General features: G+C 33.6%; 1 protein-coding gene across 1 annotated transcript in view; it reads right to left on the bottom strand.

Annotated features, from left to right (window-relative positions):
• LOC148939355 (angiotensin-converting enzyme-like) overlaps positions 1–26,229 on the bottom strand; it is a 402,696-nt gene that overhangs the window by 292,217 nt on the left and 84,250 nt on the right. The window contains exon 11 of the mRNA XM_089107028.1: positions 12,460–12,662. Within this exon, the coding sequence (XP_088963154.1) occupies positions 12,460–12,662 (203 nt within the window). The remainder of the gene's footprint in view (positions 1–12,459; positions 12,663–26,229) is intronic.

The raw sequence follows: 26,229 nt of genomic DNA, 5'->3' as shown, positions 1-26,229 counted from the left end.
AATTATATTTTTCGACTACAGCGATACTTTACATATGTTTGGATACCTAAACACAAAGAAATACTTTTAAAAGACCATCTCAGAGCAAGTTACTTTCTTAATATCCCTTCTAAGCCCATTTTCCAACTAGAAGTACTTATCTTTTTCACCCACAACTATACTTTACAGCTTTTTGGATACCTCAACACCAAGAAATACTTTTCAAAGACCATTTCAGAGCAAGTTACTTTCTTAATGTCCCTCCGAAACCCAATTACCGACATGAAGTACTTATCATTGTCAACCACAACTATATTTTACAGATTTTTGGATACATCAACACCAAGAAATATTTTTCATAGACCTTTTCAGAGCAAGTTACTTTCAAAATAACAGACCTAAACAAATTTAACAAAGTGAAGATATTATCTAATTAAACAACAAAACTAATTAACACAATAAATTAATAAAAATCTAACATAAAAACTTTAAAATGACAATTTCAGATCAAGTTAATTTCTTAAGATCCCTCTTAAGTCCATATTCCAACTATAAGTACTTATCTTTTTCACCCACAACTAGACAGTACAGCTTTTTGGATACATCAACACCAAAAAATACTTTTCAAAGACCATTTCAGAGCAAGTTACTTTCTTAATGTCCCTCCTAAACCCATGTTCCGACTTCAAGTACTTATATATTTCAAACACAACTATATTTTACAGCTTTTTGGCTACCTCAACACCAAGAAATACTTTTCAAAGACCATTTCAGAGCAAGTTACTTTCTTAATGACCCTCCTAAACCCATTTTTCAACATGAAGTACTTATCCTTTTCACCCACAACTATACTTTACAGTTTTTTGGATACCTCAACACCAAGAAATACTTTTCAAAGACCATTTCAGAGCAAGTTACTTTCTTAATGTCCCTCCTTAACCAATTTTCCAACATGAAGTACTTATCTTTTTCACCCACAACTATACTTTACAGCTTTTTGGATACCTCAACAACAAGAAATACTTTTGAAAGACCATTTCAGAGCAAGTTACTTTCTTAATGTCCCTTCTAAGCCAATTTTACAACATGAAGTAAATATCTTTTTAACCCACAACTATACTTTACAGCTTTTTGGATACCTCAACACCAAGAAATACTTTTCAAAGACCATTTCAGAGCAATTTACTTTCTTAATATCCCTCGTAAACCCATTTTCCAACTTGAAGTACCAATCTATTTCACCCGCACCTATATTTCATAGCTTTTCGGTTGCCTCAACATCAATATATACATTTAAATTACCATTTCAAAGGAAGTTACTTTCTTAATTTCACTCCTAAACCTATTTTCCAACATGAAGTACTTATCTTTTTCACCCACAACTATACTTTACAGCTTTTTGGATACCTCAACACCAAGAAATAAATTTCAAAGACCATTTCAGAGCAAGTTACTTTCTTAATGTCCCTCCTAAACCCATTTTCAAACTTGAAGTACTTATCTTTTTCTCCCACAACTATACTTTACAGCTTTTTGGTTACCTCAACACCAAGAAATACTTTTCAAAGACCATTTCAGAGCAAGTTACTTTCTTAATGTCCCTTCTAAACCCATTTTCCAACTTGAAGTACTTATCTTTTTCACCCACAGCTATACTTTACAGCTTTTTGGATACCTCAACACCAAGAAATACTATTGAATGACCATTTCAGAGCAAGTTACTTTCTTAATGTCCCTCCTAAGCCTATTTTCCAACATGAAGTACATATGTCTTTCACGCACAACTATACTATATAGATTTTCGGTTACCTCAACACCAAGAAATACATTTCAAAGACCATTCCAGAGCAAGTTACGATCTTACTTTCCCTCCTAAGTCCATTTTAAAACTTGAAGTACTTATATTATTCAATCACAATTATACTTTACAGGTTTTTGTATACCACAACATCAAGAAATACTTTTCAATGACCATTTCAGAGCAAGTTACTTTCATAATGTCCCTCTTAAGCCCATTTTCCAACTAGAAGTACTTATATTTTTCACCCACAACTATACTTTACAGCTTTTTGGATACCTCAACACCAAGAAATACTTTTCAAAGACCATTACAGAGAAATTTACTTTCTTAATATCCCTACTAAACCCATATACAAACATGAAGAACTTATCTTTTTCAACCCACAACTATACTTTACAGCTTTTTGGCTACCTCAACACCAAGAAATACTTTTCAAAGACCATTTCAGAGCAAGTTACTTTCTTAATAACCCTCCTAAACCCATTTTCCAACATGAAGTACTTATCCTTTTCACCCACAACTATACTTTACAGTTTTTTGGATACCTCTACACCAAGAAATACTTTTCAATGACCATTTCAGAGCAAGTTACTTTCTTAATACCACTTCTTCACCCATAGCGCTACTTGAAGTAATTATAATTTTTAACCAAAAGGATACTTTACCGCTTTTTTGTTACCTCCACATCAATAAATACTATTCAATGACTCTATCAGAGCATTATCCTTTCTTAATCTAAATTCTAAACCAATATTCCAACTTGAATTACATATGTTTATCAAAAAAGACTATAATTTACTGCTTTTTGGATACCTCAACACCAAGAAATACTTTTAAATGACCATTTCAGAGCAAGTTACTTTCTTAATGTCGCTCCTAAACCTATTTTCCAACATGAAGTACTTATCTTTATTACACACAACTATACATGACAGCTTATTGATTACCACCAAACAAATAAATACATTAAAATGAACAGAAAAGAGCAATAAACTAAATTAATGTAACACATAAACACATATACCAACATGAAGTAAATATATATTTTACACACCACTAAACAGTAAATATGTTTGGTTCCCTCAACACAAATAAAAGCATTTCAAAGACCCTTTCAGACCAAGTTACTTTCTTAATGTCACTTCTAAATCCATTTTCCAACTTGAATTAATTATCTTTTTCAGCAACAACTAAACATTACAGCTTTTTGTATACCTCAACACAAAGAAATACTAATCAAATAACATTTCACAGAAAGTTACTTTCTTAATGTCCCTCCTAAACCCATTTTCCAACTTGATGTACTTATCTTTTTCACCCACAACTATACTTTACAGCTTTTTGGATTCCTCAACACCAAGAAATACCTTTCAAAAGGCATTTCAGAGCAACTTTTTTTCTTAATGTCCCTCCTAAACCCATTTTCCAAATTGAAGTACTTATCTTTTTTACCCACAACTATACTTTACAGCTTTTTGGTTACCTCAACACCAAGAAATACTTTTCCCGGAAGAAGAAAAGGCCCAAGACATATAAAATTTAAAGTTCACTTCTAAATTTTTCCGTAGAAGATAGGAAAAGTTATACCATGATTGTGATAATTTTCTATGAAGATAACAAGTTTCACTTTAATTCTAAATTTTCTTAAATTCAGTTCCAACCTTTCTCAAAGAGATGAAAAAATTTAAAGTTCTATTCCAAATATTTCCCCGGAAGAAGAAAAGTTCAACTTCGATTCTGAATTTTCTCAATGAAAATGAAATAAGTTATTGATGAATTCTATTTTCTCAAAATAATATAAAAATTTTCCACTTCAGTTCAGATTTTTCTCAAAGAGATGAAAAATTTTAAATACTTCCAAATTTTTCTTAGAAGATAGAAAAGTTCAAGTTCTAATCTGAATTTTACCAAAGAACATAATTCAATTCTCAATTTCCCCAGTGAAAATAAAAAGCTTCCACTTCAGTTTTAAGTTCACCAAGACATAAAAAATTTAAAGTTCAGTTCTAAATTTTTACATAGAAGATAGGAAAAGTTATACTATGATTATGATTATTTTCCATGAAGATAAAAAGTTTCACTTTAATTCTAAATTTTCTTAAATTCAGTTCCGACTTTTCACATAGAGATGAAAAAATTTAAAGTTCTGTTCCAAATTTTTCTTAGAAGATAGAAAAGTTCAAGTTCTCTTCTGAATTTTACCAAAGAACACAATTCAATTCTAATTTCACCAGAGAAAATAAAAAGCTTCCACTTTAGTTTAACTTCACCAAGACATAAAAAATTTAAAGTTCAATTCTAAATTTTTCCGTAGAAGATAGGAAAAGTTATACCATGATTGTGATTATTTTCTATGAAGATAAAAATTTTCACCTTAATTCTAAATTTTCTTAAATTCAGTTCCGACCTTTTTCAAAGATATGAAAAAATTTAAAGTTCTGTTCCAAATATTTTCCCGGAAGAAGAAAAGTTCAACTTCGATTCTGAATTTTCTTAATGAAAATGAAATAAGTTATTGATCAATTCTATTTTCCCAAAATAATATAAAAATTTTCCACTTCAGTTCAGATTTTTCTCAAAGAGATGAAAAATTTAAAATACTTCCAAATTTTTCAGAGAAGATAGAAAAGTTCAAGTTCTCTTCGAATTTTACCAACGAACACAATTCAATTCTAATTTCTCCAGAGAAAGTAAAAAGCTTCCACTTCAGTTTTAAGTTCACCAAGACAAAAAAATTTAAAGTTCTGTTCTAAATTTTTCCGTAGAAGATAGGAAAAGTTATACTATGATTGTGATTATTTTCCATGAAGATAAAAAGTTTCACCTTAATTCAAATTTTCTTAAATTCACTTCCGACTTTTCACATAGAGATGAAAAAAATTTAAAGTTCTGTTCCAAATTTTTCATAGAAGATTGGAAAAGTTATACTTTGATCGTGAATATTCAAGTTCTCTTCTGAATTTTACCAAAGAACACAATTCAATTCTAATTTCTCCAGAGAAAGTAAAAAGCTTCCTCTTCAGTTTTAAGTTCACCATGACATAAAAAGTTTAAAGTTCAGTTCTAAATTTTTACATAGAAGATAGGAAAAGTTATACTATAATTTTGATTATTTCCTATGAAGATTAAAAGTTTCACTTCAATTTTTAATTTTTCTCAAAGAAGTGAAGAAAAGTTCAACTTCGATTCTGAATTTTCTCAATGAAAATGAAATAAGTTATTGATCATTTCTATTTTCCCAAAATAATATAAAAATTTTCCACTTCAGTTCATATTTTTCTCAAACAGATTAAAAAATTTAAAATACTTTTCCAAATTTTCCATATAAGATAGAAAAGTTCAAGTTCTCTTCTGAATTTTACCAAAGAACATAATTCAATTCTAATTTCTCCAGATAAAATAAAAAGCTTCCACATCAGTTTTAAATTCACCAAGACATAAAAAATTTAAAGTTCAATTCTAAATTTTTCCATAGAAGATAGGAAAATTTATACTATGATTGTGATTATTTTCAATGAAGATAAAAAGTTTCATTTTAATTCTAAATTTTCTTAAATTCAAATTCGACCTTTCTCAAAGAGATGAAAAAATTTAAAGTTCTGTTCCAAATATTTTCCCGGAAAAGAAAAGTTGAACTTCGATTCTGAATTTCTCAATGAAAATGAAATAAGTTATTGATCAATTCTATTTTCCTAAAATAATATAAAATTTTCCAATTCAATTAAGATTTTTCTGAAAGAGATGACAAAATTTAAAATATTGTTCCAAATTTTTCATAGAAGATAGAAAAAGTTATACTTTGATTGTGATTATTCTTCATGAAGATAAGGAGCTCCACTTTATTTCAGAGTTTTCTCGAAGAAGTATAAAATTTACAATATCTCATCTGAATTTTCTTAGAATGGAGAAATAAATTTAACTCAATTCTTAAATTAACTAATGAAAATCAAAAATCTTCCATTTAAGATAATAATTTCTCAAACCCATAAAAATTTAAAGTTAAATTCTAAATTTTTCCATAGAAGATAGGATTGGATATACTATGATTGTGATTATTTACCATGAAGATACAAAGTTTCACTCTATTTCTAATTTTTCTTAAATTCAGTTCATTCATCTAACCACCAAAAACAATAGGTTAGGTGAACTTTTCTTCTTCCGGGAAAATATTTGTAATAAAGCTTTAAATTTTTTCATTTCTTTGAAAAAAGTAATAATTGAATTTCAGAAAAGTTATAATTTAACTAAAACTTTTTATCTTCTGATAAAATGACAACAGTCCTTGTCAAGCTTGTTCCATCTATACCAGAACAAAACCGAAGTATCCTTAAAATTTTTTATGTCTTCGTGAAAATCCGAGTTACTTAGGCAATTTACGTCTTCTTAGAAAAACGGATACTTGACTGGTATTCTGTATTAAAACTAAGAATAGAATTTAAACTTTTCTATCTTCTAAGAAAAATTTGGAACAGAACTTTAAATTTTTTCATCTCTATGTGAAAAGTCGGAACTGAATTTAAGAAAATTTAGAATTAAAGTGAAACTTTTTATCTTCATGGAAAATAATCATAATCATAGTATAACTTTTCCTATCTTCTATGTAAAAATTTAGAACTGAACTTTAAATTTTTTTATGGCTTTGTGAACTTAAAACTGAAGTGGAAGCTTTTTATTTTCTCTGGAGAAATTAGAATTGAATTATGTTCTTTGGTAAAATTCAGATTAGAACTTGAACTTTTCTATCTTCTAAGAAAAATTTGGAAGTATTTAAAATTTTTCATCTCTTTGAGAAAAATCTGAACTGAAGTGGAAAATTTTTATATTATTTTGGGAAAATAGAATTGATCAATAACTTATTTTATTTTCATTGAGAAAATTCAGAATTGAAGTTGAACTTTTCTTCTTCCGGGGAAATATTAGGAATAGAACTTTAATTTTTTTCATCTCTTTGAGAAAGGTCGGAACTGAATTTAAGAAAATTTTGAATAAAAGTGAAACTTTTTATCTTTATTAAAAAATATCACAATCATAGTATAACTTTTACTATCTTCTATGGAAAAATTTAGAAGTGAACTTTAAATTTTCTATGTCTTGGGCCTTTTCTTCTTCCGGGAAAAGTATTTCTTGGTGTTGAGGTAACCAAAAAGCTGTAAAGTATAGTTGTGGGTTAAAAAGATAAGTACTTCAAGTGGTAATATGTGTTTAGTAGTTAAATTAGTAAATTAAGTTGCTCTGAAAAGGCTTTTGAAATGCATTTCTCTGTTTGGTTGTATACAAAAAGCTGGTTAGTATACTCGATGGTTAAAAAGATGCTTCATACAAGTTTTACAATTTGTGGTAGAGGTACTGTAAGTTTGTAACTTTCTCTTAATTGTTCTGTGAAATTTTTTTCTTCGTGTTGTGGTATTCGTAACTGTGTATTGGATAGTTGTGGGGGATATAGTTTAGTAGTTCAAGTTGAAAAATGGGGTTAGGAGGGACATTTAGAAAGTATCTTGCTCTGAAATGTCTTTTGAAAAGTATTTGTTGTTGTTGAGGTATCCTAAAAGCTGTAAAGTATAGTGGTTGGTGAAAAAGATAAGTACTTAAAGTTGAAAATGGGTTTAGAAGGGAAATTAAGAAAAAAAGTTGCTCTGAATTAGTCTTTGAAAAGTTTTTCTTGATGTTTTGGTATCCAAAAAGCTGTAATGTATAGTTGTTGGTAAAAAAGATAAGTACTTTATGTTGGAAAATGGGTTAAGGAGTGACATTAAGAAAGTAACTTGCTCTGAAATGTCTTTTGAAAAGTATTTCTTGGTCTTAAGGTATCCAAAACGATTTAAAGTAGAGTTGAGAAGTAAAAATTTAATTAATTCAAGTTTGGGAATATGCTTTGGAGTGACATTCAGAAAGTAACTTGCTCTAAAGTGTATTTTGAAAAGAATTTATTGGTTTTGATTTATGCAAAAAGCTTTAAAGTATAGATGTGTGTTAAAATGATAAGTACTTCAAGTTGAAAAAAGGGTTTAGGAGGGACATTAAGAAAGGAACTTGCTCTGAAATGGTCTTTGAAAAGTATTTCTAGGTGTTGAGGTATCCAAAAAGCTGTAAAGTATAGTTGTGGTGAAAAAGATAAGTACTTCAAGTTGGAAAATGGGTTTAGGAGGGACATAAAGAAAATAACTTTCTCTGAAATTGTCTTTGAAAAGTATTTCTTGGTGTTGAGGAAACCAAAAAGCTGTAAAGTATAGTTTTTGGTGAAAAAGATAAGTATTTCAAGTTGGAAAATGGGTTTAGGAGGGACATTAAGAAAGTAACTTGCTCTGGAATGGTCTTTGAAAAGTATTTCTTGGTGTTGAGGTATCCAAAAGCTGTAAAGTATAGTTGTGTTGTAAAATTTAGGTAATTCTATTTTTAAATTTTGTTTATGAGTCAAATTAAGAAAGTAACTTGCTCTTAAATGGTGTTTGAAAAGTATTTCTTGGTGTTGAGGTATCCAAAAATCTGTAAAGTATAGTTGTGGATGAAAAATATAAGTACTTCAAGTTTGAATATGGGTTTAGGAGGGAGATATAGAAAGTAACTTTCTCTTAAATGGTATTTGATTAGTTTTTCTTTTTGTTGAGGTATCCAAAAACCTGTAAAGTATAGTTGTGTGTGAAAAAGATAAGTAATTCAAGTTGAAAAATGGGTTTAGAAGGGACATTAAGAAAGTAACTTGCTCTGAAATGGTCTTTGAAAAGTATTCATTGGTGTTGAGGTATCCAAAAAGCTGTAAAGTATAGTTGTGGGTGAAAAAGATAAGTACTTCATGTTAGAAAATGGGTTTAAGAGGGACATTAAGAAAGTAACTTGCTCTGAAATGATCTTTGAAATGTATTTCTTGGTGTTGAGGTATCCAAAAAGCAGTAAAGTATAGTTGTGGGTGAAAAAGATAAGTACTTCATGTTGGAAAATAGGTTTAGGAGGGACATTAAGAAAGTAACTTGCTTTGAAATGGTCTTTGAAAAGTATTTCTTGGTGTTGAGGTAACCAAAAAGCTGTAAAGTAAAGTTGTAGGTGAAAAAGATAAGTACTTCAAGTTGTAAAATGGGCTTAGAATGGACATTAAGAAAGGAACTTGCTCTGAAATGGTCTTTGAAAAGTATTTCTTGGTGTGGTGGTATTCAAAAAGCTGTAAAGTATAGTTGTGGGTTAAAAAGATATCTACTTCAAGTTGGAAAATGGGCTTAGAAGGGACATTAAGAAAGTAACTTGCTCTGAAATGGTCTTTCAAAAGTATTTCTTGTTGTTGAGGTATCCAAAAAGCTGTAAAGTGTAGTTGTGGTTGAAAAAGATAAGTACTTCATGTTGGAAAATGGGTTTAGGAGGGACATTAAGAAAGTAACTTGTTCTGAAATGGTCTTTGAAAAGTATTTCTTGGTGTTGAGGTATCCAAAAAGCTGTAAAGTATAGTTGTGGGTGAAAAAGATAAGTACTTCATGTCGGAAAATGGGTTTAGGAGGGTCATTAAGAAAGTAACTTGCTCTGAAATGGTCTTTGAAAAGTATTTCTTGGTGGTGAGTTAAAATAAAAAGTTTCAAGTTTTTTTTTTTTTGAAAAATATAAGTTCTACTTGTATTCACATGGGTTTAGGAGTTACATAAATAAATTTAGTTTCTATGAAAATGTCATTTAATTGTCTTTCTTGTTGATTATGTATCCAAAAAGCTGTTATGTTTAGTTTTGCGTGTAAATTTTACTTACTACAAGTTTGATAATGTGTTTAGAAGGGACATTAATAAAGTAAATTGCTCTGAAATGGTCTTCGAAAAGTATTTCTTGGTGTTGAGGTATCCAAAAAGATGTAAAGTATAGTTGTTGGTGAAAAAGATAAGTACTTCAATCCGGATACTGTGTTTAGGAGTGACATTAAGAAAGTAAATTGCTCTGACATGGTCTTTGAAAAGTATTTATTGGTGTTGAAGCATACAAAAAGCTGTAAAGTATAGTTATGGTTGAAGAATATTAGTACTTGAAGCTGGAATATGGGTTTAGGAGGGACATTAAGAAAGTAACTTGCTCTGAAATGGTCTTTGAAAAGTATTTCTTGGTGTTGAGGTATCCAAAAGGTTGTAAAGTATAGTTGTGGATGAAAAAGATAAGTACTTCAAGTTGGAAAATGGGTTTAGAAGGGACATTAAGAAAGTAACTTGCACTGAAACGGCCTTTGAAAAGCATTTCTTGGTGTTGAGGTAACCAAAAAGCTGTAAAGTATAGTTGTGGGTGAAAAAGATAAGGACTTCAAGTTGCAAAATGGGTTTAGTAGGGACATTAAGAAAGTAACTTGCTCTGAAATTGTCTTTGAAAAGCATTTCTAGGTGTTGTGATAACCAAAAAGCTGTGAAGTATAGTTGTGGGTGAAAAAGATAAGTACTTCATGTTGGAAAATAGGTTTAGAAGGGACATTAAGAAAGTAGCTTGCTCTGAAACGGTCTTTGAAAAGTATTTCTTGGTGTTGAGGTAACCAAAAAGCTGTAAAGTATAGTTGTGAGTGAAAAAGATAAGTACTTCAAGTTGGAAAATGGGTTTAGGACGGTCACTAAGAAAAGAACTTGTTCTGAAATGCCTTTTGAAAAGTATTGCTTGGAATCCAGTTATGACCTTCTGATAGGGTTCTACCGATTATGTAATCAATTTCTCAGAATTCCATTGTCTTAGTCGATTACGTCATTCTATATCCATATATGGACCCCCGTCATGACCTTCTGGTAGGGTTCTACCGATTATGTAATCAATTTATCATAAATCCATTTGTCTTAGTCGATTACGTGATTCTATGCACATAAAGGGACCCCCGTCATGACCTTCTGATAGGCTTCTACCGATTATGTAATCAATTTCTCATAAATCAATTGTCTTAGTCGATTACGTCATTCTATTCCCATATATGGACCCCCGTCATGACCATCTGATTGGGTTCTACCGATTATGTAATCAATTTCTCAGAAATCCAGCTGTCGTAGTTGATTACGTCATTCTATGCCTATAAATGGATTCCTATCATGACCTTCTGATAGGGTTCTACCGATTTTGTAATCAATTTCTCAGAAATCCATTTGTCCTAGTTGATTATGTCATTCTATGCACATAAATGGATTCCCGTCATGAGCTCCTGATAGGGTTCAACCGATTATGTAATCAATTTCTCGGGAATTCTCTCCCTTCGATTACGCAATCAATATATCTCTTCCCCACTTTCCCCTTAGAAACAACAAATTAATTCCCCTTTCGTGAATCAATAATTCCCCTTAGAAACAAAAAATTAATTACCCTTTCGTGAATCAATAATTCCCCTTAGAAACAACAAATTATTTCCCCTTTCGTGAATCAATAATTCCCCTTAGAAACAACAAATTAATTCCCCTTTCTTGAATCAATAATTCCCTTTAGAAACAGAAAATTAATTCCCCTTTCGTGTCGATCAGTCAACCATGACATCATCTGTCACGTGTGATCTAAACTTTGCCCCGGAAACAATTCTGGTAGAACTCCAAAGATATTAATAAACTTCCAGAAACAATTCTCCTTGGAAACAGCAAATAAATCAACCTTGGAAATTTAGGTCATTGACCCCATTAACCACGTGTTCTCCCTAGGGAGTCTATGCCCATATAAGGAGTCCCGTCACGACTGGCACCCCCCTTTCTACTAACGTCACCAATAAAATTTAACACTAAATTTATTACTGTAACCTACTATTTCTACTACACGCTCCTCATCGTAGCACCTAACTGCCGAGGTCGACTCACATATGCAAGCTTCTTAATAACCCCAATCGTTTCATAGCTTTGCCCTCTGAGGACACCCTTGACGGTCAATCATTTTGATCCAAAGCTTCCGTCAATCAATTTATTAAAGCAGGATTGAACGTCTAGGAACCGATTAAGGCATTCAAACTTTCTATCAATCACCCTCACGCTTGACTCAAGCGTTAAACAGGCTCCTAGATGGTCAATCATGCCTTAATCAATTGATTGACGGAAGCATTACATCAAAATGATTGACCGTCTAGGGTATCCTTTACTCCTTCATAAACAATTTTGGTTTTCCTTAACATCTAAGCCCTTTCTTTTCACGTCTTTCCACCTCAAGCAAACACGTCCTAGTTTTTCTTGGCTCCAAATGGATCTTGAAAAAAACACGATTTTTGGCACCTTTTATTTTTATCTCACATTATCATTTTGACCAGTTTTTGTAGTCCAAGAAAGTTTGACTGAGCCAAATTTTTGTGGTCTTTATTATTTGATGCACTGCCATTAAAGAGTATAATTAGCTAAACTAAGACAGATCTACTGTAAAGTGTATGGAATATTTTTTATTTTTTATTTTTGTTCAACACAGGAGAAAGCCATAAGTTTGGTGCAGTAATATTCTCTTCAACCTTTCCAACCACATATGTTTTCAGAGCCATACTAGACAACTTTCATTACCGTAAGCTTTGGTAATCTCTATATAGCCCGATCTGCAAGTGCTTCCAAATAAAATGAGCAATATAAATTTTTATTTAATATTGTTAAAAGTGTCTTGGTGAATTTTCATTGCCTAAGTATAAAATACTATTTTAGTCTTATTCTAATAATTGAGCTACCTGCTGTATGAATTATTCGGAATAAGGCGTCTGCTTCACTTGAAAAAAAAAATCCAAAATTTCAGATTACCTGATGTATTCGACATTAGCTGGGATATGATATTTTGCACCAGGATCAAAATCATCTGGCTGAGGCTCAGTGGGAGGCAAAAGACCCTGTAGCTCTTTAACGAGACTCCACCATTCGCCATTGTATTCTGTAGGATCCACACTTCCATTGAAAACCTTCCATCTCCATTGGTCCATTGCGATAGCAAAAGGAAGGAACGGAATCTGTAATTAGAAAAAAAATAATGAAACCAACTTGAAAAAGAGACAATATACTAAACAGGAGGAAACAGATTTAATATGAATTTAATATTTTATTTTTACGGTAGAATGTTTCTCTATTATTTGAAATGGTTTGTGAAACAATTTTTTTTTTTTATGCCATTAATCTGGCAGTCATGTTCTCCAAGGTATTCAGTCTCGTGATGGTAAAAAAAGGGATATTTATGGCTCACTTCAAATTATATATATATATATATATATATATATATATATATATATATATATATATATATATATATATATATATATATATATATATATATATATATATATATATATATATATACGAATTGAAAAAGCAAAAAGCGAAATCTCCCAATCAAGAATTGAAAAAGGAAAAATTCCATGAAGAAAAGTAGAAAAAACGACAATTACATGAACAAAGTGGAAAAAACACGTATTTACATGAACAAAAATTGAAAAGAAAAAAAATACATGAACAAAAACTGTGTATATTAAAAGTTAATAAATGAAATATATGTGTATTTTGTCTTTTATTCTTCAATTTGCTTTATATACAGGTGATCAATATTATTATTCATAATATAAACCTTACTGGCAACACCAAACATTAGAATTTTCTCACCATCCGTAGAATATAGCTTAAACTTCATTGATCCAATTCCATTTGTTTAAGTTCTAATGATTTCGCGTCGAAAAATAGCAGCTTTATATTTCTCCTCTGTCAACATTTGTTTATATAAACATTCATTAAAACTCTTTGCCAATTTCTTTAAGATCCACCTGAAGTTTCAACAAAGTAGCATTTAATTCTACCAATCGATAGTTCTATAAAATAATTACTTTTTTATCTTCCTAGTTGAGTTCTTTAGCTGAATGTTGGCTATGTGGGGTTACTTTCTGCGTCTAAGTTGAAAAAATCAATAATGGACCCAAGTTATGATGTGATTAAGTCTGCTTCCACATTTTGAGTTTGTATTTTCACAAAGAGGAAATGTTCGTCCATATAGTATAGTCCTATTTTTTACTTATCATACTCATTTGTGAACCAGGGGACTATGTTGTTACAATAGAGTAAATTTATAATAATTTTAAATATTGAAAGAATAGTGGCTCCAGCACCAACATCTTTTCTGTGAAAAAGATGTTTCTCTTCCTAGATATTATAGACATATTTTCCGAGATAATGGCAAGGAACGAAAAATTACTGTCTTTCTGTGAAAAAGATTGTCTGTCTTTCTCTTCCTGAATATTATAGACATATTTTCCGAAATAATGGTAAGGAACAAAAAATTAAGTCTTTTGTCGCATGAGTCAATTTATCGGAATTTGTTAAATCGCTTTATGCCATGCGATTGCTTTCCTGCTCAACAGAATTTCTCCATAAAGTGCTTTGTGTAGATTTCAATGGAAAATTTTTGCAATAATGTAAACCAGTGTGTGAACTGGGTTCACTCAAAAGTCATTATTAATGATCTATTTAAGATTTATGTAGTTTAGAATAATATTTTTCTTCTGGTTTGTGGATTTTACTAACTTTTTGGTAGTTGTCCTGGGTAGCTTTGCGTCCTTAATTCTTTTCTAGCTTGTGACAGATAGACCTTCAAATCAAGTTTTTCCCCGTGGCACTGGATGAGGTTTTTTTTTAGTAACTGGGATTCTCTAGCATGCTACTCAATTCCACAAAATACCAACAATCTTCTTTATCTCTATTTTGTAAAGGCAGGATAATCAGAGCAGTCAAGAATTTCATATTCACCTATTAGCATGCGGTAGCGGTACGTACATTGCGTCTTAAGGACGTTAGCGTTGAGACAGCGATCATAAACTGCATTTTCGCAAAATTTGGATCGCATTTCACATATTGATTATAATTAGAAACCAATCCTCTTTTTAAAGATCTGAAGTATAACCCTGGAATGAATGTGAAAGGCGCCGTTCTAGAAGTAATTCGTAACCATATGGAGCTCTCTATTGTTAACCCAAATGATCTTCTTAGCGTTAACAAATTCGAATTGAATGCAGGCCCAACAAAACTGAATAAAGTTACCCCTGCACTGGTTAAGTTTGGTTCAAAAAAAAAAAGCTGAATAAGTGTTCACTGAAAGACGCAAACTGACAAAATCAAACATTTTCATGTCAGAGAACCTCACTAAGAAAAATGAAGATCTTTTGAATGCAGCGCGTGCGCATTTATGGTATTAGAATGTGTGGTCAAGCAAAGGTCCAATTTTTGTACAATTACAGGGTCAAACTGCAGGTCGCAAGATCAGGTAACTTGATTCTTTCGAATGACAGTTCACGAACATTATTTATGTATTACTTTGTACTTTTTCTCTTTTTTTGCTCTATATTCTGTGTATTAATGTATTAGAGTTTTTGTATTATTCATTGTTAATTTTTTTTCCCATGGCCACTAAAAATGTGTTGCATGAGTTCCCATAGGTTCACTCAGTCCCATATATTCAAGTTCCAGGGTGTGTTTTTTCCTGTCCATTTATCCTATAAGCTCAAGTTTTAGTTTGTTTGTTTTTTTCTGAAATAGAGTTCCTTTCATATATATCTCTTAATGAGAAATTATGTTTTCTTCGACGCTGGTCGGACGGGGTCGGGCTCTGGAGAAGCCTGGTGAAGTAATGTTCCATATTTAATCATGAAGGTTCGAGCAATTCCACCGTTTTATTAAACTGACTGTCTACTCTAAAGAGTAAACAGCTTAATGTGGAAGGCTTATTAAATAATAAGATCGGGAGTAATTATATTGTGATTTATTCAACTTGTTTCTGTCATTCAAATAGTAAATATGCAACAGATTTTAGGTGTGCCAAGGGGAGTCGGGGACTCCTGGTACTTTAGCTAAATACTCAAGGGCTAATCTTTTCTTTTGACCAACATAAAATAATGATGGATGATTGGCAACCATGTGTTGTTGGTCTATAATGAGACTGTTTTGGATGGTTGCTATGATTCACTTTTGATTTGTCTGGTCATTTATTTCTTTTATTTGTTTTTTAATGAAAAGAGGGTCTTACTCTTTATGTTTTGGATAAATTTACATATTCCATTCGTAGATATCTTTCTCGGAATCTAGAAGGACGTTTTCGATTCACTGTTGGTCACAACTCCAGTCTAAAAAAAAAGTTGGTTTTTCGTGAGTTTCATCGTGCTCCAAGTGGTTCTACTCCAAATTTCTTAAATATTCTTGTTGAAACAATGGTATTGGTCCAAAATCAGACATGTGATAGGTTCATCGTGGGTGAATTTAACTTAAATTTTTTTAATGATTTTTCTGTGTGCATAGAATTTTCCACTGTAATGCTTTCTTATGGTATGCTGCCAACTACACTTATGCCTACTAGAATAACTCAGACAACAGCCACTCTAATTGGTAATATGTTTGTTCTTTACCAATTGTTAGTAGCTCTGTCTTGGTAAGTGACGTTTCATACCACTTGCCTATTCTTTCGAGGTAAACCCTTCCAGAGCCTGTTTCTAGTAGAATTGCGTTGCAAACAAGTTTTACGCATCATTTCTCCGAAAAATACCAGCAACTTTTAAAACTAAGTTTGACTCAGCGAATGTAGGATGAATCTGACTAAATATCAGACTTTAATACGTGTTTCGATCTGTTTAAATTCAGTGAGGTCTGGAATACTCTAAACCTGCAACCTCTTATCTTTGTGCTGTCAGCTAAAAAAAAAAGAGGCCTTTAAAACCTTAGATGACTCCCCGTTTATCCAAGACCTGGAGGAGAAAGAACTACCATTGAAAAAAGTGAAAATCTTCTTCTCTAGATCGTTGCTTGAATCAAAATAAGAGTTACAGGAATGTATTTAAATCAATTATACACCGTGCTGAGTCTGATTTTTATTTTAGGAAGTCTTCTAATTGCGGAAATGATGCTAGGAAAAACTGGAAACTTTTTAGTTCAGTTCTTAAACTTGACCTTCCCAGATCACCTTGTCCTGAAAGTCTTCTAATCACTAGCCAGCTGCTATCCGGCAGAGATGTTTTTGAAATTCAGCTAGCATCTTATTGCCCTGTTGTCTGGAAAACCACGGCAGCAGCTATTTTCCCAGCACCTTCTGATCCAAATTACAAGTCTTAATTAGACCCGGTATGTCTAAAATCACTGGGAATTGAACCCGTAGGTGTGTCTGAAATTTGTAAGATTGTCTCTTTTCTACAATGTGCTTCCTCGTCAGGCCCATTATAACATTCCTACTAGGGTTATCAAGTTCACTTTACCAGTAATTGGCTCACCCTCAACTGAGCTTGTTCAAGCTTCTTTTGATCTTCGTATTTTCGCATCATCACTTAAAAGTGCAAGATTGATAGTTCTATTTAAAGGTAGCTCAAGAAGTGATTCTTCAAATCACAGACAAATCTCTTTCCTGTCAGTATTCAGGAAGATTTTTGAAAAGGCTGTGTTTTCTAGTCTCAAAAGGCTCCTCAATACAAAACAGTTTCTTAATGGCTTTCAGTTTGGGTTTCGTACCAGTTACTCGGCTGAGCATGCATGTACTTCCCTCTTCAATTTCATTAAACCAGACTTAGAATCTGGTTTAATCCCAGATGCTCTTTTTCTTGGACGTAAAAAAGACATTCGACACCATAAGAAATGACATTCTTTTAGTAAAACGGGGCACATTAGACTATGGGGATTCGCTCACTCTTGGTTCTATTCGTATCAAGGAAGATTTTTATTGGCAAGAACTTTCTAAATGTCTTTAAGGTTGAAAATGGAGTCATCCAAGGATGTGTCTTTGGCCCTGTGATTTTTTTTATTAGTATCAATGATCTTTTCTTATGCAATAAAGATACAGTTTCCAAATTTTTGTTGTCGTTTGTGTCACCCCACCCGTGTCCATTCAAACTCTGATAACAGCCTAGTTACCTTCGGTGATGACAGTACGTTAGCTACACGCGGAATTGATTAAGTATCGCTGGGGAAATTTTTTTTCTCTATTTGAGAGAGCTTTTTCATGGTTTAATGTGAACTGTTTGGCCCTTAAAGTTTCTAATTTAAAGTTTTCTATTTTTTCTGGAATTTCTACAGCGCAGTATTCGTACGTCACGTTGTACTCTCTTTGGATCTGAAAGTGTTAATATTCGATTCCTTGCAATTTTACTTGATCAGAATCTGTCTAACAAATTTCATATTAATGCTTTAAAGGATAAAATTTACAGAAATCTTGGCATCTTACTTAAGCTGATGGATACATTCCCTGGATCTATCTTGCGTCTTCTTTTCTTGACCTTGATTCAATCATATATTTCTTATTGTCCTATCATTTGGATGTCTGCTTTCCAGTCTTTGCAGAGAGTATGGTATTTCTTCATGAGAAGGCCAGATTAGATATGAAGTTTGCAAATCCATCTGCTGTTAAACCCCACTTAAATCTTTGTTCATTTTATGGCCTTGCATATGCTTCGTTTATGGCCTTGCATATGCTTCGTTTACTTTTGCACGGTTACATCTTCTTCTCATAATATTTCAGCCTCCTATTTTTGTATCTGATAGTTCTTTGTATTCCCTGCGATATAGTGATAATATGAGAGTCCTTGCCACACCCTGCGTTTGGTCTGATTTTAAGCCTCTGATTGCATTTTCTTTTAAAAATTTTGTTTTAATTTATAAATGATTAGAGATAAATTTTTATTTATTAATCATGTTATTTTTTATTTCTATATTTTAGTTGATTTTTTCTTCATTAAGCGTATTTTTTTCGTTTTTTTATATATAAGTGATTTGTTGATTATTTGTTTCTAGTCGGTTATATAAAGAAAGAATGGTTTAAAGACAGGTGTCTGATTTTCTTTAGTTTAGTTCTTAACCTGTAATTAAATAAAAAAAACAAGTTTTTTAAACTGAAAGTAAGGAGCGACATTAAAACTTAAAACGAACAGAAATTATTCCGTTTATGAAAGGGGCTGTCCCCTCCTCAACGCCTCGCTCTTTACGCTGAAGATTTTTATTGTTTTAAAAATAAAGTTGTGAGACAGAGTCAATCTTTAGCGTAAAGAGCGAGGCGTTGAGGAGGGACAGCCCCTTTCATATACGGAATAATTTCTGTTCGTTTTAAGTTTTAATGTCGCTCCTTACTTTCAGTTTAAGAAACTTGTTTTTTTTATTTAATTTCTGATTGTTTTTTAGTTAATGTAGCTTTTATTTTGGCTCGCCGTCATTGAATAAGTAAACAAAATTTGCATAAAAATTTTACTTTTCTTTTTCTAAATGGCTGTCTCTAAATTTGGTTCTGACGTAATTTACAAATTAACTTACGTAACGAACTTCTATATTCGTATATTTTGCTTCTGGCAAAAAATACAAAGTTGCAGATTTTTGCAGATATGAGTTTGAAACCTATGCTATAGGGTTTTCTGATACGCTGAATCTGACGGTGTGATTTTCATTAAAAATTTTTTCACTTTTAGGGGATGTTTCCCCCCTCTTTAAAAAATCAGGTGAGTTTTCTGAGGCTCGTAGCCTTTGATGAGTAATACTAAAGTTAATAAAATTCATATATTTAGAATCAGCATTATGAGCCCATTCTTTTGATACATTTATTGACATCAAAGTTCCGTTTTCAAAAGTTTCGCTTACTATTGAGCCGTATCGCTTGTTTTTTTTTTATTGTTTTTTTTATTACATATATATTATTACGTATATGAGGGGGTTATCCCCTTAGTCAATACCACGCTCTTTACGTTAAAAGTTAGAAATAATTTAATTCACAAACCCCTGAATCACAAAGGGCGTTTAATTAGAATAGATAGCTCTTTTGAAAGCACTAAAAAAAACTGTAGCGTAAAGAGCGAAGTATAAACTTGGGGGAGAACCCCCTCATATAGGTAATAATTTCTGTTCATTTTAAGTTCTCATGTTGCTTCTTACTTTCAGTTGAAAGTACTTGTTTTTTTTTTAATTTAATTTCTGATCTTTTTTTAAATAATGCTTGGACATCCGGCACCCCTTTCATAGAAATGTCCCTAACCCGAAAGAAACATCCTCCACGAAGAGAGTCTCCCGAGTAACCCCTCCTCCAGCCCCCCTCCCCCCCCCCGGAAAAAAATTCTTCCTGAAAATGTCTGTATACTTCCCAATAACCAATACAGTATGTAAGCAATGGGCAAAGTTCATAACTTGCAGCCCTTCCCCTGGGAACTGTGGGGGATTAAGTCCTCCTAAAAGACATATTTATAAGATTTTAGACTATGTTGAACAAAATGGCTATCTCAAAATTTTAATTGGGTGACTTTGAGAAAAAAATGAGCGAGGGAGGGGGCCTAGTTGCCCTCCTTTTTTTGGTCACTTGAAAAGGGAACTAGAACTTTTAATTTCCGTTCCAATGAGCCCTCTTACGATATTCTAGGACCACTGGGTCAATACGATTACCCCAGGGAAAAAAAAAACAACAACAAATAAACAAGCACCTGTGATCTTTCTTCTGGCAAAAAAATGCAAAATTCCACATTTTTGTAGATAGGAGCTTGAAACCTCTGCAGTAGGGTTATCTGATACACTGAATATGATGGTGTGAATTTCATTAAGGTTCTATTACTTTTAGGGGGTCTTTCGCCCTTTTTTCGAAAATCAGCCAAATTTTCTCAGGCGCGTAACTTTTGATGGGTACGATTAACTTGATGAACCTTATATTTTTGAAATAAGAATTAAAATCTGATTCTTTTGATGTACCTATTGGTACCAAAATTCCGTTTTTTAGAGTTTCGGTTACAATTGAGCCGGGTCGCTCCTTACTTACAGTTCGTTACCACGAACTGTTTGATAATCCGTTACAAGGGGATCTTTTTTCTTTCTTTTTTTTGCCTAATCAGTGGAGTTTTGTATTGCCTGATTTCAGTGTCATATTTAAATGGATACTCTTTCCTTCCATCGCTTCTTCTTCACTCTTTTTTTTTCTTTCTTCTGCTCTCTATTTTTGTAAGTAGGTGTTTTTTTTGCATTTTATGTGGTTAAATGATTAATAGTTTAGTTTTTGAATGTTTTGTTTCGTGATACCCCTCTTTTAGAGGTCATGGAGCCTTTGTGGGGGGGCTTGTGATTGTGTTACTGAGTTGCTTTTGTTGTTTTTGTTTGATTGAAACATGTCTTATCTTATATCCACAAACAGTTCTTTCTATGAACAGGAAAGCATCTTGGACATTAATAAGATATTTTTTTGCGGTTCCATCAGTTTTGGTTCAATATCGTAGGCTGACGTTGAAGAGACTTACAAAAAATTAGGTTCTAATTGATATAGCTCTGGGTAGGCGGTGCTGAATTCCATAAATACATCAACAAGGGTTAGAATATCTGAGGCAAGGCGTAAGGAAGAATATTCCCATATGTTCTGACAGCCAAATTTTCTGCGCAGTTTATGTGTAAATTCGTAATCTTGTTCTGAAATTTTTGTTGCATAAAGTCATTATAGAATATTTCCCTGTTTTGTCATTTTGTACTTCAAACGGTGGAAAGGTGGTCACATAAGAATAGGGAAACACTCCTTTACGACTAAGTAATTCTTTTCAAATAATGGAAAAACTTAGGGGCTCTTCACTTCTTTGGGTTTCAAAAAGAGCATCTAGGGATTTTTCAGGAAGTATCGAGAAATTGAAGCACGTATTTTCGATTGTTTGCATTAGGCTACACCAAAAAATTTTCGCAGACATAAATTTCTCTTGTTTTGGAAATTTAAATAAGGTCAAAATATCAATCTTCAAGTTTTGAGAATCCCAGCAATAGATGCTAATATCATGTGAGAGGCCATGAAGTCGAAAGGCGATATATAATTTCGTCCTGAAAATATAAGCGGGAAAACATAGCGTTCTTTAATTGTTTTTGGCGTGACTTCTAGCGTTTTCCCGAAAATATTTGCCATTTTTTTTTGTCATCTCGTGTAATCACTATTGGCTTATTCGTGTAGTAAATTTCATGTAAGAATTATTTAAATCTGGGAGGAGTCACTTTAGGCTTTGAATGTTGCCTAATGGGACATGATATTTATAATAGCTGATTAAATTCCTAGTTTGTTTAACGAGGACGTAAGTGAAGCCTGCTTGTTACGTCCCGATTGAAATTCTAATTTTTCTGTTTTCTGTGTAATTTACTAAAAATCTCAAAATATTTTATAATGCATGGACAACCTTTAACAATAATGTCTAACTTCAAATGAAGATCTAGTTTCATCAAAAGTCTTGCTACTTTCAGTCCATTGGGGAACAATATTTTGAATGTTCTTTCAACCCCTCTTAGCTTGCCTTTAACTCTAGACATAAAAATCTATTTGCATTTTTCGTGCAGTGTTACTTGGATACAATAGATAATTGGGAAAAGAGGTCAAAATATGTATCTTCAAATTCAAAAAACAGCAAAAATGCATAATATTTTGCATGTCCTGATAGGCCCGCGAATAAGGCATAATTTCTTATCTTTTTCGTCGTAATGAAGCATATTTGTCCCCAGGGGTGAATCTCCAGCACTTTTATTGGGAGGGGGGCAAGGGGGTGGGATTCCATATCCGGATAGTCAAAAGGCATGGGATGTATAATAATTTTTTTCTTCACATTATTTGGGGGGAGCAACTTCTCCCCTTGCCACCCCCAAACGACGCCCCTGTTTGTCCCCAATCCTGGTTTATCTATTCCCCCTATTATAATGTCTTTTACTAGAATGGGCCTTTTGCCTTCAAAGTAATTGAACGAAACTAAATTTTAATTTCTAGTAAAGTTTCTTCTGTACTTCACTAGTAAATTCAAAACTAATCAACTTTCCTTCAGTCCTACTTCATTTAAGAGTAAAAGATATATCTCACTCACATAGACTTTCAAAACCTTGTGGCCAGCGGATAAGACTGCATACTTGAAACATCCAATTTTTTGGTCCAATAATAGGTCAAAAATAGTTTGTTTTTTCAGTAATGCAGCGGAAAATTTAGGTCCTTTCCTTCTAATTAAATGAAAAAAAGTTTTTTTTTAACTGAAAGTAAGCAATGACAGTAAAACTTAAAACGAACAGAAATTATTCCGTATATGAAAGGGGCTGCCTCCTCCTCAACGAATCACTCTTTACGCTAAAGTTTTACTGTTTTAAAAAGTAGAGTTGTGAGAGAGAGTCAAATTTTAGCGTAAAGAGCGAGGCGTTGAGGTGGGGAAAGCCCCTTTCGTATACGGAATAATTTCTGTTCGTTTTAAGCTTTAATGTTACTCCTTACTTTCAGTTAAAAAAAACTTGTTTTTTTAATTTAATTTCTGAACGTTTTTGAATTAATGCAGGTTTTGAATTTGGCTCAAGGCATATGAATAATTAAAATGAAATTTGCATATTAGATTGTTCATTGTTTGAACAAGGATTTTCGTTCCATTTATTTAAGAACGACTCCTGAATCCCAAAAGCTGTTTAATTAGTATAATAACGTCTTATAAAAGTAAAAAAAAAATAGCGCAAGAGCGAGCTATTGAGAAGAGGTAATCCCCTTTATATACGTAATATATTTTGTTCATTTTAAGTTTTAATGTTGCTCCTTACTTTCAGTTGAATTTTTTTATTTATTTAATTTTTTATCATTTTTTAAATAATGCTGGAAAATCCAGCATTAAAATTGTCTTCCTCCATGAAAAATTCTTCCATGGAAAGATCTTACCGCGTAATTCCCTCCTTACGACCCCTCCACAAGAAAAAATCCCCCTGTAAACGCCTGTATACTTCCTGTTAACCAATACTATATGTAAACCATTGGCAAAGTTCAGAACTTGCAGCCTTTACCCCGGGAACTGTGGGGGTTAATTCGTCCTCAAAGACATAGTTATTATATTTTTTTGCTATGCTGAACAAAAAAGTTATCTCAAAATTTTGATCCGGTGACTTTGAGAAAAAATGAGCGTGAGAGGGGGGCTAGTTGTTCTCCAATTTATGGTCACTTAAAAGGGTCACCCTGACTCCTTTAAGGTAGACGCTCATGCTTTCACCAGTGACCACGCTGCCGTTGTTGCATTTGGAAACCTACGTATTCCGCCTCCAGTAAAGCATGAACGAACAATCTGGCTATACAAAAGAGGTGATTGGGACGGTTTAAGAAACACTCTTTTTTCTCAGCAGTGGAGAGCCTTCCTCCTGGAAGGCCCAGAGAAAGCTGCAGATAGGTATCAGCAGACCATGGTTGACTCTGTCGAAAAGCATATCCCTTAAAAGTGGATCCAGGTGTCCAGTAAGGACAAACCATGGTTCAACACCCAGTGTAAGAAGACAATCTAAGCAAAGCAAAAGGCACACAAGCGATGGCTACTTTCGAAGAGCGAAGAGGACAGAATTGCATTCATAAATACGCCCAAAAACGCAGTTCGAGCGATTCGGCAGTCCCGGGTTCAGTATAAGGAGAAATTCGCCACCAAACTTCAACTTGCTTCGGCAAAGAGTTGGTGGAAAATTGTCAAGGAGGCTTTACCGTCGTCCAAGGGGACTGCAATTCCTTCTCTCCAGGGTAACGGGACAGTGGTACAAGATCCACAGGCAAAGGCTGAAGCTCTTGCTAAGGCTTTTGCCGAATTCTCGAATCTAGACGATTACGGTAGAGAAGTGCCAAAATTCTCCGACTGAACCGACACTGTCCTGGAACGCGGGAATTTTTCTGCTCCCAAGATCCTTCGCATTCCGCAACATCTGGATGTGACCAAAGCTACGGGTCCTGACAACATACCAAATGTTGTCCTCAAATCCTGCAGTGCCGAACTAGCTGGACCCTTGTCATTGCTTTTCCGGCTGTGCTTTTGCTCCGGAAGCTTCCCACGAATATGGAAGTCCGCCCATGTTATACCTACTCTAAAGCCAGAAGGCGATCCAACGAGCGTGGGCTCCTACCGGCCTATTAGCCTTTTCTCCTGTGTTGGCAAAGTCTACGAGAGCGTCTCTAATAAAATACTTCTTCAGCACCTGGAATCAAATGACCATCTAGGCGATCGCCAATATGGATTCCGCCGGAAACTCTCAACATTAGACTGCCTAGTGGCCCAGTATCAGGAGTGGATAGAACTAATGGCAACGGGATACGACATCAGGCTACTATCCTTCGACATTGCGAAAGCTTTTGACAGAGTATGGCACCATGGCCTGCTAAAGAAACTCTATGTGTATTGTATTCGTGGATGTCTGTTAAAAGTAATTGAGAGCTTTCTTTACGATCATTCACTGCGGGTTGTTCTTGACGGGTTTATTTCCCGCGACTATCCAGTGAAAGCAGGGGTACCCCAGGACAGTGTCTTGGGACCTACGCTCTTCCTTATCTACATAAACGACATGGGAGACAACCTCGCAAACCCTCTGCATCACTTTGCCGACGATACCACGACACACTCAGCCGTACCTAAACACGAAGACTCAACACAAGCCTCCCTTTCCCAACAGATGGATCTTTTGAAAATTGAAAAGTGGTCTGATGCATGGATGATCAACTTCAATGCATCGAAAACAAAGGAGCTTCTAATTACCCGATCAAAGGTGCCACGTGAACACACCAGTTTCATCTTCAAAAATGAAGCTATAAAGAGAGTCGACGAGCTTCGTCTACTGGGGATTCATTTCTCCACCGATCTCTCTTGGAACAACCACCTTGATCGGGTGAGAGTCTCCTGCGCAAGAAAGTTGGGAGTTACTCTTCGGTTCAAAAACCTTCTTCCATCAAGCTCGATCATCCCGCTCTACAAGTCTTGCATCAGACCCATAGCTGAATATGGATGCCCGCTATTTGCTGGTACTCCGAAAACGCTGTTGGCACCACTTCAGAAGTTCCAGAATAGGGCAAATAGGGCGTTCTGCGCCTCTACACATGAATTGCTCCAGCCTCTAAATGAAAGGTTTGATGTAGCGTCGATGGCTGTTTTCTACAAGTACATGAATTCGCTTCCCTCAGACGAGCTTTCTCGAATTGTGCCCCCCTTTGTCCAGCCGACAAGGTAGACACGAAGACACACAGCTCGGTCCAACTATCTAAGGGAGGATACGCCGAAAACCGAGTACTTGAGGAACAGTTTCATCTAGCATTGCACTTCTATCTGGAATGATCTTCCTGGGGATATTATCCCTGCAAATCCCTCTGTTGACACCTTCAAAAGAAGGTTCAATAGACATTTAAAATTTTGAGGCCATTCAAAGAGGTAATTGAATAGCGGCATATCAGATGCTTTGAAGTACCTGGCGCCGTGAATATTGGAATAAAAAAAAAGGAAATCAGGACGGTATATTCCCACTTCACTGTAACCGCTTTCGTTTTCTGAATAATTAGCGGCATTCTTATTTATTTTGATTATACACGTAACTACAAATTTTTGAGTAACTCACTTTCTAAGAAAAGTTTCCGTACGGAATAGCAGCGTAGCACTTATATCTTCCTTTTCATCAAACAGTTCGTGGTTACGAACTGTAAGTCAGGAGCGACCCGGCTCAATGGTAACCGAAACTCTAGAAAACGTTATTTTGATACAAATAGATACATCAAAAGAATCAGATTTTAATGCTGATTTTAAATATATAAATTTCATAAAGTTTAATCTTACC

The sequence above is a fragment of the Artemia sp. Qi Xiang Cuo genome, chromosome 21 (assembly GCF_049724085.1).
Source record: "Artemia sp. Qi Xiang Cuo chromosome 21, ASM4972408v1, whole genome shotgun sequence".
Classification (NCBI taxonomy): Eukaryota; Metazoa; Arthropoda; class Branchiopoda; order Anostraca; family Artemiidae; genus Artemia; species Artemia sp. Qi Xiang Cuo.
Note: the sequence above shows the minus strand (reverse complement) of the source record. Positions and strands in the feature narration are given on the sequence as shown.